This window comes from Dunckerocampus dactyliophorus, chromosome 2 (assembly GCF_027744805.1).
Source record: "Dunckerocampus dactyliophorus isolate RoL2022-P2 chromosome 2, RoL_Ddac_1.1, whole genome shotgun sequence".
In the NCBI taxonomy this organism is placed as follows: Eukaryota; Metazoa; Chordata; class Actinopteri; order Syngnathiformes; family Syngnathidae; genus Dunckerocampus; species Dunckerocampus dactyliophorus.
Window position 1 is genome coordinate 24,024,555 of NC_072820.1, and position 15,010 is coordinate 24,039,564.

General features: G+C 39.7%; 1 protein-coding gene across 1 annotated transcript; it reads right to left on the reverse strand.

Moving 5' to 3' along the window:
• Nucleotides 1-103: 103 nt before the first annotated feature.
• tgs1 (trimethylguanosine synthase 1) lies at nt 104-14,791 on the reverse strand. The gene is made up of 15 exons (XM_054769327.1): nt 14,569-14,791; nt 14,383-14,450; nt 11,950-12,071; nt 11,743-11,827; nt 11,281-11,373; nt 10,690-11,166; nt 9,231-9,354; nt 7,331-7,417; nt 7,087-7,225; nt 6,605-6,908; nt 3,410-3,556; nt 3,173-3,319; nt 2,189-2,405; nt 1,710-1,788; nt 104-926 (listed from the first exon to the last, which is right to left on the reverse strand). Exons 1-15 carry the CDS (start codon nt 14,673-14,675, stop codon nt 813-815), a joined length of 2,310 nt encoding a protein of 769 aa, XP_054625302.1. The 5' UTR covers nt 14,676-14,791; the 3' UTR covers nt 104-812.
• Between the last annotated feature and the right edge of the window lie 219 nt (nt 14,792-15,010).

The following is a 15,010-nucleotide window of genomic DNA, read 5'->3' on the forward strand; positions in this document are numbered from 1 at the left end:
AACTTTTTTTTCATGTTCGTGTTATTGTCGTATATTGTATACCGTGTGTGTGTACAGTGTGGGAAATAATTAGCTGATTATGTAAGTTCAACTCACTTCCAAAAACAGCACATTCTTTTTGGTATGTTTATTTTAACAGAGGCAGACAGAATATTAAAAAGCAACATCAAATAAGGGATAGAACATTTATTTGTATGTGACTGAGTGAAATTAGTATTTGACCAGTGAGTCCCGTCCCGTTAAGGAAGTACTCTTAATCATGTGGATAAAAAGACACCTGTCACACAAACACTCTTCCATTCAAACCTCACCACCACGATGGGCAGGACCAAAGACCTGACCTCAAGATTATAGACCTGTACAAGACTGGAATGGCCAACAGTGAGAACGAGAGCACTGTTAATGCAATCATTGATAAATCTAAGAAATAGAAGGTAACAGTCAATCACTCTCTGTGATGTTGTCACATGATATCAAAATGGAGCTCCTTGCATGCATCAAGTGGACTGGACGTGTTTGGACGCAGCAAAATGGTGAATATGAGCCCAACGACACCGTCCCTACTGTCAAACATGGAGGTAGAAACATTCTGCTTTAATAATAATTAAAAATTGCACTACTGAATACAACAAGACATTGAAAAGTAAAAAAATATATATGGCTAAAAAGCGTGTTGACTTGCACAGGACAAGCCTTCACTAATTTACGAAGTAGAAAAAATAAGTTACTATGATGACTTTATGAAGTTCTCCAGTAGGAAAAACATGAGTAAAACAGGAGCATGTTCATTTCGTGAACATTTCCTGCAGTTTTCAGGCGTCTGACTTGATCAAGCTGCCAAAGTAAGCAGTGATGGTCTTCAGTTTGTTGTTGAGGAAGTTCTGCTCCACCTCCACCTTCCCTCCTGGACCTGCCAGTGAAGCCACCTAGGAAGACATTTTATTAGCAAATAAAATTGTGTTTTGTCCTTCAACAAAATCTTTGACATTTTCACAGCAGACTGTTAGTCTCTCTCTCCGAGTATGATGCAATGCAAGAATAAAAAACATGTTCATACCGCTATGCAAGTGTTCATCAAAATGCTGACTTATGTCAGGAATTTTGGATGTCGTGTGTCGTGTTTTACGCATATAGTACAGGTCAGTGTTTCCCATATGTAAATTTATGTGTACTGATAAATTTGGACCACTATGATAGATTTGACGCTGACTTAAAAAAAATGGTGCTACCTGCTACCCTCGCTCATAAAGACATTATTAGGGATGAACCGCTTTAGACGAGTATCCGTTACGGATAATGCAGTTTTGCATAGTATCAGCATGAAAGTACAGATGAGTACAGAGATTACCGTGTTAGTAATGTTACTGTAATGTTGGGTGAGACACATAAGCACCAGACTTGATCGCCGGAACAACAGGCTTTTATTACAGATTTGAATGTTCTCACAACAGGCACGATAATCCCTAACATGGGCGACTGTTTTTATCCTGTGTCTCAATCTGATTATAAAATCATCAAATGAAAGCCAAATTCCCAAACTCAATGAATGATGTTGAAATATTTCAAGTATATATATCAGTATCAGCAATACTGTCCTTGTATTTACTTGGTATCAAAATTTGCAGTATCACCCACCTTAAACTGTATGCTAGGATGTTTTTTCAAGAAGCAAATGTAAAGAGAATAATGCAATTGTTGAATGTTCTGACCTGATCCATGTCTGCGTTGCGAGGCAGGAAGTACACAATGCTGTCTGTTATTTGCTTGGCCAGATGGAAAATCTTAAACGTTTCTCCTGTTAAGGATGAAATACAATAGTACTTTGAAAATTGTTTAGCGTGTATGAAGTATTAAATAAGAAATTGTACTGGCAAATTCAAATGGTTATTTTTAATCCCATAAGAAGCCATGGAGACACTTTAATGTGTTAAAAAGTGTCCTATGCAGCTTTGCGCTTGACTTGAATTCATCAAGTCCCTAAGTGACAAACAGTAAAGGAAACATTTTGGATCGCTTTTCGTGTAACTATCCCAGTATATTTCCCAAATTGGCAGTGTGTCTGGTACCGAAAGCTTATTTTTACCATGAAAGCTAATTTTAAAGCCTTTTAACAATTGTACTGTTTCAATGGGGTAACAAATATGAAACATTTGCTTCCAGGCAGCACTAAACAAGCGTCAAAGGATATCCATCTGGCTCCATCATGGTCTTGAGGTCAAAGACGTCAGCAGTCAGGTAGTCTGGACCTCCCCATGGAGGTGACAGGAAGACGACGTCACCACGCAGACGAGGCGCTAGCTGGAGGAAGTCTCCTTGCAGGTACTCAATTTGATGGCCGACGCCGTAAACGGCAGCATTGTGGCGCGCCAGGTCCAGACGTACCGGGTCTATATCGATAGCAAGGACTGAGGGTGGGACACAGGACAGGAGATATATAAGAACAAACCCACTCTCTCTCTCTCTCTCTCTCTCTCTCCTGTCTGTTATGGAGATATTGTACAAGGTGTCTGAAAAATGCATATATTTATTTACAGTCATTACTCCTTCATCACAGTTAACTGGTTCCAGACCCGACTGTGATTAGTGAATTTCCTTGTTTATAAATTTAATATTTTCATAGTTAGAGCATAGAAAACCTGTTTATGACCTAAAAACAGTTTTAAACATTACACTGGTCTACACATTTTCAAAAGATTTCTGCTTCTGAGATAAAACATATCACCCATGGTCAATTTTGGGCTACTGAACAAGAATATGATCATCAAAAATCTTATTATACAGTGGTGCGGCTAATTCATGGCTATGTTCTAATCTGATGACATCTCCTTTACTTCAGAACTACTACTAATCGTTTAAATACTGTGCTGCTCGCGAGTCAGTGAGGAAATGGTAGCTCTATCTTTGGCAGGAGCAAACCATGAGCTGTAAGTGAACTCACAACTAGCTTGTCAACCCATTGGAAATCACAAAAGGTCATGACTCAATATAACAGTCTGACTCACGATGTCATCTTACAAAGAAGACTAAAATCCTCACACAGCAACTGAACTAGTCAGTTCATCAATGTATTAAAAATAATTGTGGTGTCACAACTATTGTTTGTCAGTACACCTAATGTCACACCACATCATCAATATCTTTATAAACATACAGACTTCCAGCAGCGTTTTACCTCTCTTCCCAGTGAGTGCAAACTGGATGGCGTTTCCTCCAACGCCACAGAAGGCATCAATGACCAGCTGAGTGCGGGAAAAGCTGCAGTCCACTCGGAGGGCGATGTGCTCTGCAATCTTCTCTGGTGTCACCGAGAACCAGCCCTCTGGATGCAGGCATGCATACATACAAGCTTTAAGAGAACCAGAGCTTCTTTCCTTCTTGTTTACAAACCATCCATACAATCCATACTGACCTCGGTCCAGTCTGATTCCCTCGTCAAAGCGAGAGAAGAGTCTGTAGCGCTGAGCCCAGTATTTGGCCAGGCCCGGATCTGCTGCCATGTCTGCTGGTACCTGCTGCTTTCTGGCTTGCTTGCCCTTCTTCCTTGATCGCTTTGCATCTTTCACATGCACAACACACACCTTTCAGCTCACATCATATTATCAAAACCTCCAGCAAAATCATCAGTAAAAAGTCCAACCCTGACGCCTTCCAAGGCCAGCTTAAAAGGAAAACTGCACTTTTAAAAAAAAATTTTGCCCATCATCCACAATCCGTATGTGAGACATGGACTCATATGTCTCTCTTTTCCGTGCGTTCTAAAGCTATACAAACAGCTAAAAAGACAGAGCTAAGAATGCACATAATGGGAAACACATTCTGCCTATAAAGCCTTCTGAAAAAAAAATTATAATTGAGAGAACACCAAGGGTTTGCAGCGCTATCAAACAAGCTACTTTGAGCTACTTTCAGGAATCTAAAATATAAGACATATTTACAGTTAATTCACACTTTTTTGTTAAGTACATAATTCCATGTGTTCATTCATAGTTTTGATGCCTTCAGTGAGAATCTAGTCATTAAATAAAACACATTGAATGAGTAGGTTTGTCCAAAATTTTGGCCTGTACTGTATATATACACAGTAAGCATACTATATAAGCGCAGAGTAAGCATATCAAATGAAACAAACCATAGGCTAGGCCTATGTGTGTCAGTGTTGCCATGGCTCACCAGAGAAACAAGCTACCGGCTCTCTGAAAACTAAGCCAAAACAACAAAGAAGTCCAAGGAAGTTAGGAATTGCAAGCCACTTTACAAAAAAACAAGCCCATAATCGCTTATATTAAGCAGACCTGGCAACACTGATGTGTTAGTGTGTCTATATTATGTCTTATTTTATTTTATGTCGACTGTAATGAGTAACAGGAGGGTAAAGGTCACTATAGGGGTGTTATTTCATGTCTAGGGGGCTCTAATAATGTTAAAAACTGTATTTAGTAGGTTGTAAACAGGTTTTCTATGCTACAAAAATTTTCCATTATATATAAGGAATCCTACTTTGCAGAAATTCACTTATCACAGTTGGGTCTGTAACCAATTAACCGTGCCTGCCATGATAACAAATTTTGCTGGACGATAACTGTCCTACAAATTATTGTCAATAATTGATATTATTGACAACATGTTTAACAGTATTTTGTCATTAATTATATGGCAAAAGAATGAGTACCTTGTATGAAAAGCAATAAACTTGAATGTCAAGAGATTTTAAATAAATTAAACAAACATAATAAATTAAACAAACAAAAAAAGCCTCAAAAACCTCAATGAAAATAAAACGAACTCAGTCGCTTTTAGCAAAAATTGCACTTAAAAAAAAAATCACAATCATTACCCAAAACAATAAAAAATAGACCCTGTCTCTCTTAAGAAAAAAACACACTACAATAAATACCACACACACACGTGCACGCAGTTATGTAGTGTATTGTTAAACTAATGTAGGGCGTCACATTTCAGCTGGATCACATATCTGTAGTGGCGGAGTAAAATGCAATGTTTTTGATGTCCTCCAACATGTCGTCTTTCGGTCGGTTATATGCATCAGGGATTGCTGTTTGTGACATGAACATGTACTTACTCCCGGGCAAAATACTGTCTGGCAAACATTTCTAACATTTCCCAGAATGTTGGCTTTTCAACTCTATTGAAAGGTTGCATTTATTTTGCATGTAGCGAATGACAGGGTCTGTGAGAGTGCACCATTTTGCGCTGTTTCATTTTATATTTACTTTGCAGATCAAATGCCTCAGTAAACGCTGACTGTCAGGACGAAGGCTCTGCTGCGCCTCGACACTGGGGCTGTGGCATTCGGCTTAGAAACTATCACTTTTGTGCCTTCATTCATATTAGCGTTTGCTTGCTAACTTGCTGCTAGCACTGTGTCTGTGTATACACTCACTAGTAGCCAGGCCTTCACGTACTGGGACAATGGCTGACAGGAGGGTTCACTCTCTGCGTTCATTCCACGATAGAACCAATGTGCACAGACACATGTAGAGTGAACCCTCTTGTCGTCCAGCCTGTGTGGTACAGAGAGACAAGGAAAACAAACAGGCGTACATGCACATGTCAATTTATTGAGGCTGGCAAAATTATCTACTTCGTTTTTTTTATCGTGTAATTAATCAATTTATCAATTATCGTGGCAGGCCTAGTGATAAATGCCTGTACTGTATTCATGTTGTGGACCTCCTCCTTTAAAGCCTGGTCTTAAAGGGATAGTTCTGATTTTTTGACATGAAGCTGTATGACATCCCCATCAGCCATGTAGTCCAGCAACAGCGACTTACCCCTCCACTTCCAAGTCCAGTTCTGATGCTGATGAAGAACATAGTTCCGCTTAGTTGATGGGGACATTTAAGTAAAGAGTTTGGCTTCTCAAAACAATATGCATTTAAAAGAGTAGTACAGTAGTACGTTTACATCACAAAAATGCCTTCTCAAAAAAATCTGACCTCACAACGCTCTGCGTTACATTTGTCTTCCGCTGTATACCTGCGCACTGTCGCCTGTTCATTCATGTGTATGTGATGAACACACTCACGGTAATGCCACTCTTTTTCCGCGACGGAGTGCCGCGGACATCTTGTTTACACATGTTCCACAGCTGAAGAAGATGCAAGTGTCTTCATCACATACACATGAATGCACAAGCGACAGCTTTTGAGAAGGCATTTTTGTTGCAAATGTATTGTATTTTGAACACATGTTGTTTTGAGACGCTAAACTCTTTACTTCAATGTCCCCAACAACTAAGCGGGACTACGTTCTTCATCACCAAAATCCGACCAGAACTGGACTTAGAAGACCAAGTGTGGGGTAGGTCGCTGTTGCTGGACTTACACTGTTGATGGAGATGCCATACAACTTCATGTCAAAAAATCCGAACTATCCCTTTAAAAGTGAATGTATAACAAATAGGGATGTAACAGTACATGTACCTGTATTCGTAATCATATTTTTCCACAGAAGTGGTCTTTCCAGTACTACAGTATATACTGTAATGGCCAACTTGGCCAAGTGTCGAAATACTATTATGGCCTTTGGCCATAAAATGAACTTTAGGTAAGACGTTTAAAATTGAAATGGACAATGTACTCACCACCATTGGCTGCAGGTCTGTCAGGCAGGAGAAAGTCTGGGATTTCCACACACTCTAACCTCCTTGCTTCCCCAACACGAGGGAGGAGACAGGTTTCAGCGCCCGTCTCCTTCTCAGGGCCCAGCAGAGCAGGACTTTCCTCTTCTATGGAGCTTTGACTTCCAATCCTCTGTTTCATACTCTTATCATCTTCTGGAAATGGAGGCATCTCTTTACAGTGTGGTATGCTTCCTCCGTTTATCTCCTCCGGATCACGTGGACTCAACTGTGTCTCACTCTGAATCTTTGCAAGGAAGCTATGGACCTGCGAAATCAACCACCATGGGCAAGACCAAAGAGCTGTCAAAAACGTTTCTAAGTACTAAGCCACGTTTTGCTCGGGGATCAAATACGTACTTATTTCATATTTGTTCACATCTTTGTAAGCAGGTTAACTTAGAAAGTCATCAGGGGATCAGATGAGTCCATGTGCACATACGTACCTTACGGAGGGTGGTGCTGCACTGTGGCTGTGTGACCTCTTCATTCTCTGTGAATCTGATGTGTTTGTTGGTGCCAGTCCTCTTTGAGCACCAACGCTTCTGACCTGAAATGTCTTTAAAGTTGAACACACTGTCAAACCTGAGACACAAGGAAAATTAATTAGGTGATGATGGAATGTGATTGACTGCAATAAATACACGTAAAAATATCACAATGTAATCATCAGGATGTAGTCAGACTCACCGTGATTGTGGATTGTGTTTGAGTCCAAGTTTCTTCCATGCTTCATCACATGATAGATGAGGGATCTCCTCCATATCAAGCTCATGACTGCAGGAAACAAGATAAGAAGTCACATACTGTAGATACATGATACAAGTCTCATAAATGCTCTATATAGTGCCCTCCAGAAGTATTGGAACTGTGCGGTCAATTCCTTTATTTTTGTAAGAGACTGGAGAAAACATTTGGGTTTCACATCAAAGACAAATACGAGAAACAAGACTGACAGCTCAGCTTTTATTTCCAGGTACCGTAAATTCCAGTGTATAAGCCGCTACTTTTTTCTTAAACGTTGAACCCTGCGGCTTAGAGATGGATAATATCGGTTTCCACCACAAGATTAGGCCGATCCGAACGTTCGTAATTTTGGGTCACACTCAAATGTGGTAGGCGCTGTAATGCGCCTCAAAGCTGGTTGCCACTCTGCTCTCGCCACCCGCAAGAGGAAGCAAAAGCAACATGCAGACATGTGATGAAATTAGTTTCACGTTGGACGTTGGGTATTCGGCTCCGTAGCGACAGCGGCAGTTCCCCCTCACTGTGCCCGAACTGATGTGTCGTGGCGGAATCTCATCTCAAAACCTTGGAAATTCCTCTGTTACGGAGTGTGAATGGCAGCTAGCGGTTAGCTTAATTTAGCAGAGCGTCTCGTGCTTGCGTGTGTGTGTGTCCGTGACTCAAGCTGGATGAGTATTTATCGCTTTAATGTAAGGACCTTTTTACAAGGCCCACAGATGATGTGCAGGTTCTGAGTGAAAAAGGACGAGAGGCACGTTCGCTGTTGCCAACTTTTCAGGAACAAAAGTTCTGGCTGTCCTAGGAGTCGCTAGTTGATGTCATAGTCTAATTTGCATATCATTTGCATATGGTATTGTAAAACGCCGTAGGAAAAAAGCATAAACTCATAGGAGAGAAAAAAAGTGAGTAAAAACACCTTAATTACGTTTAGAACTACAAATAAACTTGATTCTCGGTTTGTTAATTTAAAATTGTCCAACATTTCATCAAAATAAAATAACTTTTAATATTTTATCTCGGCCAGCGCCTCAGTTCTCCCATCACACGTTGGCAATTCAGAACTTTTTTAAATTAGCACAATTGAACGGCAAGTAACAAGATTATGCTGTGTTTATTCTATGGCTCGCATTAACATGACAGATGTGGTTCGTGAGTAGCACACTCTTCTGGTTAATATATAAAATAGCAAGTCATTTGCACCTGCCGCTGCTCAGTGAGAACAACAAAATGCAGAACAATACGTGCTTTCACCATATTAGAAAGCTCCCTAACGACGTCAGAAAAAGTTGCTAGATTTGTTGCAAGTCGCTTTTGAGATTGCGCTGAAGAAAGTTTGTTTAAAACAAAAAAAAGTCATATTGTAAATCATACTGCAAATTGATCTATTGCCATGTCAAATGATTAGTCCTACCCTAAAAGTATTTTGCACATGTATTTTTTTTTTCAATTTTATCTTTTATTGGATTAGGGACCTGACCTCACAGATGTTTGATACAAAAGCCAAACAATATTGTTGGTCATGTTTTGTAACAAAAAAGTTAATTCAGCAATACTTTGCTTGCATTATTTTTAATGCTTTGACAAGCTATTTTCATAATCATATTCAATTCCACAAATTCATGTTTGTAATAATAGCTTATTATATAAGAAACCAGATCGGATCAGCAAGACTATAAAAAAAATCAGATGGAATCGAAAGCCAAAAAAATGTGAATCGGGGCATCCCTAATTAGTAGTGTACATTTGGGTAAGTTTTGCTTTATGTGGGTGTATGTGTTTAAGCTATTCGAGAGGAAAAAAACAGAAAAAAACAGTAACCGCAAATCACAGATGATTAACTCACCTGCGTTTTACTTTGCCGAGTCTTCTTGAGGGATTTTTATCATCATCACCATCATCTTCACCATTTGATATTCCATTTGTTGAAGATAAGGGTTTGTTGAAGCTGCCAACAGCCTGATGGGAATCTGAATCAAAGGTGTGGTCAATGTACACGACCCCATAATCTAACATGTCAAACATACTGAATGACTGATATGAATATGACATCAACGATATTAATCAACTGAGGATCGACCCAGCAGCCATCAGATTGAGAGATGCCAACTCTCTGACCTGAGCCATGCCACCGTGAGAAAAATGTCACATAAAACTGTGAATTTTGGAAAATGTGGGGGGTTGGTTGGTTCGTACATTATAGCAATCTAATTTATCTTATTTATTATGTATTGTGTAAAACTAAGACATGAATAACTACAAATTAAAAGTATAAAATGAATGCCGACTCACCATCCACCAGTTCAAGTTCCAGCCAAGTTTTTCCGGAAAGATTATTACATCGCTGTTAAACGTGTATGGTAAAAAGGCAGTGCACTAGCATGAATTCACTTGAGACAAATGTGCACATTAGCACTCAATAAGTCATCAAAACTTACCTTTATGCATTCTCACATAGTATCAGCATTTGACACCAAATATGAGGTGAAAGAAAAATGGTAAAAATAAAGTAGTAGTCTATCTGTGCGGCATGAGATAAAGTTCGCACATGCACAATGGACAAGCGTCAGGTGAGATGGATGTAACAGAGAAAATCCGGCCACTTTTCAAAATAAAATATAAAAAAAAATAATGGAAATTATTTTTTCTTTCTGTGCGGCCCGGTACCAAATGACCCACGGCCCGGTAGGTAAAAATAGCACAAAAGGCACAATGATATAATATGTCATATAATATAATAACAGAATAATAATAGAATAAAATAGAATAGAATAGAATATCGTATCATATCATATCATATCATATCATATAGACCGCAGAGTCTTGACCTGATCAGCAAGCTGTTTTTAAAAAAATATATATAAACTACGTCATCGTCATACGTCTTCATTTCTACATGGGATGGTTTAAACATGTAAAAGTGTCCCCCGCATCATTTGATTTTTCAGTATGTGGCCCTCGGTAGAAAAAGTTTGGACTCCTCTGCTGTAAATTGAATTACGGTGCATATAAATCATCAGAGCATTAAAGATTTAACAAAACAGATGCTGTGTGACAGGAACTGTCAAACTTCATTGAAAAACACATTTCTTTGAGTATTTTCTACCACATAATCTTAAAAACTTGATAATTGATAATGAATTGTCTTCTATACTCCTCCCAACATTGCGGATGTGGATATTTGACATTTAAATAAAGTATAAATATGACAAAACAATAGTGTGTTGCGGACAAGGAACACAGATTTTTGAAGCAATCACATGAACGAATGGAGTAAAAAAAAAACACTTAATTCCAGCTATTACCTGTATGTTGTGTTGCATCCTGCTGTGAGGGAACATCGGATTTCTTGCCACGGGTCCCCGCATCAGAGGGCTCCTTAGACTTGGGTTGTTCTGAAATGTCAGCCATATTTGTTTCCAAGTCAGCTGATGTGTTCCCAGTTGACTCTAAAGAGCAGTTCTGTTCAAGGAGATGGTTTAACCCTTCCATTCCATTCATCTTCTCATTCCTTCGAACTGCATCCATCTCCTCCGGCGCTGCTTCTTCTCCCCTGGTGTTCTTCTCACAAGACAGGTCAGCTGTCCAGCCTTGCGCTGCCCAGTATGAGTATTGCTCCCAGTAGAAATAGTACGTGTTTGCAGCGTGTTGATCCCAGGCAGCCTTTGTGTCTGGGTTGTCCCACGGAGCAGTCACAGTTTGGGAACCTTCTGAAGACTGCAGGTCGTGCTCAGCATGTTTCTCCAGCCAGCTGCTCCACAACAGACTTTCCCCTTGTTGAGCTGCAGGGCATACAGAAGAAAAAGACAATGGTTGGAAACATTGGCAGCTTATTCTATTGTGATATTATGTAGGATTTTATTGTACAAGTGTGTCTGCAAGTGTGTATATTTTACCCCAGTATGCCTGCCAGCCAGCATCATGAGCAGTCTGGCTCTCCAAAACTTCATTCGCTGTCGTCAGTCCTTCTTCCACACCATCTGTAATATCTGTGCGAACAATAACATTAAAAATAATTTTGTGTACTTACAGTAGGTAAATCAGTGTTCACATGCCCACCATACATGTAACAGCAGTATTTAGGTAAGGCAGATAAGGGAAAAAGGTTTCTGCCGTGAAAGCACACCCAACATTGATGCAGCAAATTGTGCAGACTGTGTGGAATTTACGTTTGACAAATTTACCAATACATGGCCATTCACTGTGATACTCGTCCTTGTGTTACATAAATGTGTTAATATCAGCGTAAATTGGCCAGCTTTTGGCCAATTACAGATTATTCACTCATGGCTATAATCCTCCAATTAATTGCTCCGGCCCCTATTTGACCCTTGCATGATTTTAACATATGTTATTACCTTTGTTGGTAAACTGTAAGTCTTCCTCCTCGTCTTGGAGAGACTCAGTCAGATATGTAACAGGCCTTTTGGTGGATCGCTTCTCCTGTCACATGAAGAAAATATGGCAATTAGACAACCACTTTTATGTTCAGCCTTTCATGTCAATATTATGGGACCTGTAAAGTGGTACTCTTGTCAGTTAGCAGTTATATAGTTGTACAGTACCTCTTTACGCTGGCTGGAGGAGCTGGCAAAGGCAAGAGGCAGACCCATGCTAGCCATGAGCTGAGCCTCTTCATCTAACAACTCATCTTCCTCATAGACATCCTCTTCTTCTTGGTCTGGTTCTGCGGACAAAGGAATTATAGTATAGCATTTGTAAAATGCAAACATAGTTTTCAGGCACTCTTTGGTTGTGTCTCAAATGGAATAATTCCATCAGTACACTTTCATAAGTATACTGTGCTGCCTAGTTTCCAAAAGTGGGGTACGCACACCTAGGGGTACACCAATTGTCACAGAGGGTACTTGAATAAAAATGAAAAACGCCTCACACCCACAATTACGAGTGCACATAAACGCCTCACACTGCAAGGAGAAAGGCAACAGCGACAAGCTCAAATCGTGGTCAGTGGTTAACCACGGTATTGGCCACAACAATGGGCTGCTTCTGCCGTGGCTAACTGTTTGAATAGTGCCCAGAACAATACTACTTAAAAAAAAACAAAAAAACACAACGATTACATTCACAGAATAAAGATAATAATAAAATGCCGTAAGTATAAGCATAGGTAAAGCATAAGTAAAGTAATACAATGAAGTAAATACGCGTAAAAAAAAAAAAGGTGGCCCGTCACTATTTTGGCAACTACAGTAGACGCCCCTACAACGTAAATAATCCGTTCCGAGAACCTATATGTTATAGGGTTTTTATGTTATATGAAGCGTAAAATACATGTAAATAGCCTAATCCGTTCCAAGATCTTCCCAAACTCACCTCTTTGGCACTTCAAAATATTCTAAGTCCACCAAATATGGTGGGAAAATATAAGAAAACATTAGCATAAACATAGTACAGTAACATTCCAATCTAAAATAAGGTAATAAATAAGATTACTGTACATGAATAAAACTGAAAAACAAAAACAATCCTACCGTTCACGAAATGTCTTGATCAGGAGCGCAAGTGGAGGCAGGAAGGAGGAAGATGACTAGCCTGAGTCGAAACGCGACTCAAAGAGTCTAAGAGTCAGCTGGTCTCACAGACAAACGCACACGCACTACACGATAATGCTGTGTGCAAAATTTTAATTTGTAACTTAACTTAATTGTTTAAGTTAGTTTCAGGGGGACTACGAAGAGGAAGGAGTTTGAAGGGACAAGCCTGTCTCTCACACAAACTCACATACGTGCTGTATAAGTCAGCCATTGAGATGAGAGCGTAGGCGGTGCCCCGATAATCAGCCAATGAGATGAGAACGGAGGCGGTGCCCCGATAATCAGCCAATGAGAGCGTGATGCGTCAGAAGGAGTCTGAACTTTCACCGACTTGAGGCATTAATAAAGTTGATTGAAAAAAAAAAGACTTGCACTGACTTGACGCTTTATGTTATATGAAATTTCTTCTGTAATACGATGCAAAAACTTTATATAAATTCTTTATGTTCAGTGGAATTTATGTAAAAGGAGGTTTATGTTATGCGGTACTACTGTATTTAAAATGTGAAGTGCCCCCTGGTGGTGTCCAATGTCGTGGCTAATGCAGTGCTCAATAGAGTGGCAAGATTGAGGCGCCCCCTAGAGGTGGCCAATGCCGTGGTCAATACAGTGGTTAAAGGGTCACTGACAGGATTTATCAACTTTGCTTAAATATGTTCTATATTGTTTGTATTGTTTGTATCTTGTTTTTTTATCAAACATCCCCTAATGGTGGCCAATGCCATAGCCGACGCAGTGGTTAACCACTGGCCACGATTTTGACCTTGGTGTCTCTCAATAACAGAGCAGAAAGGAGACAGAGCATGACGTTGTTAATTGGTTAGTGTGCGTCATATGAACAAATAAGTAAGTTTGATTATTATTTTGTGCAATAAAGGGATAGTTTGGACTTTTTGACATGAAGTTGTACAACATCCCCATCAGCAGTGTAGTACATCAACGTTGACTTACACCCCCCCCCCCCAACTTGGTCCCACAAGATTTCCGTGACGAGGAACGTAGTTCGGCATAGTTGCTAGCCCCAATTAAGTAAAGAGTTTGGCTTCTCAAAACAATATGTGTTCAAAACAGTTATACATTTGCATCACAAAAATGCTGCCTCGAAAAAAATCAGACCTTGCCATTATATTTGTCTCCGGCCGTATCCCTGCGCGCTGTCGCCTGTCCATTCTTGTGTGTGTGATGAATACGCTCTCATCTTCTGCTGCTGTGGAAGACACGTAACAAGATGGCTATGGCGCTTCGTCGCGGAAGAAGATTCAAGCGTCTTCATCACATACACAAGAATGGACAGGCTATATCAGTGTAATACACTTGTGCACTCATAGTAGCGCCAGTTGAGACTCAACCTTTCGATTTATTATATTTATAAAATACCCAGTGAAGCGTGATAGACTATTTGAACAGTTAATAAAATAAAACAAACAGCGAATAACTTACCTTGACCTGCAGTTTCTGTTTGGTGAAAGGAGAACAGCCTTTTATCTGAGCGATAGAGTTCTCGGTCCCTAAGAGGAAGCAAAACAAAAAACAAGCCATTTAACACCAGCACCAACGTCTACTCCTACAGTACAATACTTTAAAATATATATATTCGTCGACATTCGATATAAAATAAGTACTCACTCCACAAAGACTCTCGAGCAGCAGCAGTGGATACCTTCTTCAGATGAATGCCTTTTGCTGAATAAGATGTCCGCCACAACCGTCACACGACTCTTTTCCAGCATCATGACGGACTGTCCCTAAATTTAGTCTAAAAACATAAATGTACAAGAAATAATGTGTGTAATAATGTACGAAATGTGCTGAAGTAGTTAACCATCACTGCCACTACCGCATGCGATGACGAGACTTCCGCATTGCGAAAGCAACACGGATGTTTCGAGAAACGGAATTTCAAAATAAAATCATTTTTATCACTACTGTTTAACGCCACTCATCTTTGAGAAAGTATACACCTTTTCGAAATTCATTGACGTCAAAAAATGACTGATTGTTTTTAAAGTCAAGCGTATAAACAATTATATTATATTTATGCATTGTGTATCATTGAGCGGAAATGGCT

What these genes read in the sequence shown, in the direction of transcription:
- tgs1 (XM_054769327.1), bottom strand. Translation starts at nt 14,675, where the DNA reads ATGATGCTGGAAAAGAGTCGTGTGACGGTTGTGGCGGACATCTTATTC. An exon ending in TGCTCGAGAGTCTTTGTGGA is followed by an intron (nt 14,451 to 14,568) that starts GTGAGTACTTAT and finishes GCTTCCTCTTAG; the next exon opens with GGACCGAGAACTCTATCGCT. An exon ending in CTCGGCAAAGTAAAACGCAG is followed by an intron (nt 7,418 to 9,230) that starts GTGAGTTAATCA and finishes TGTTTCCTGCAG; the next exon opens with TCATGAGCTTGATATGGAGG.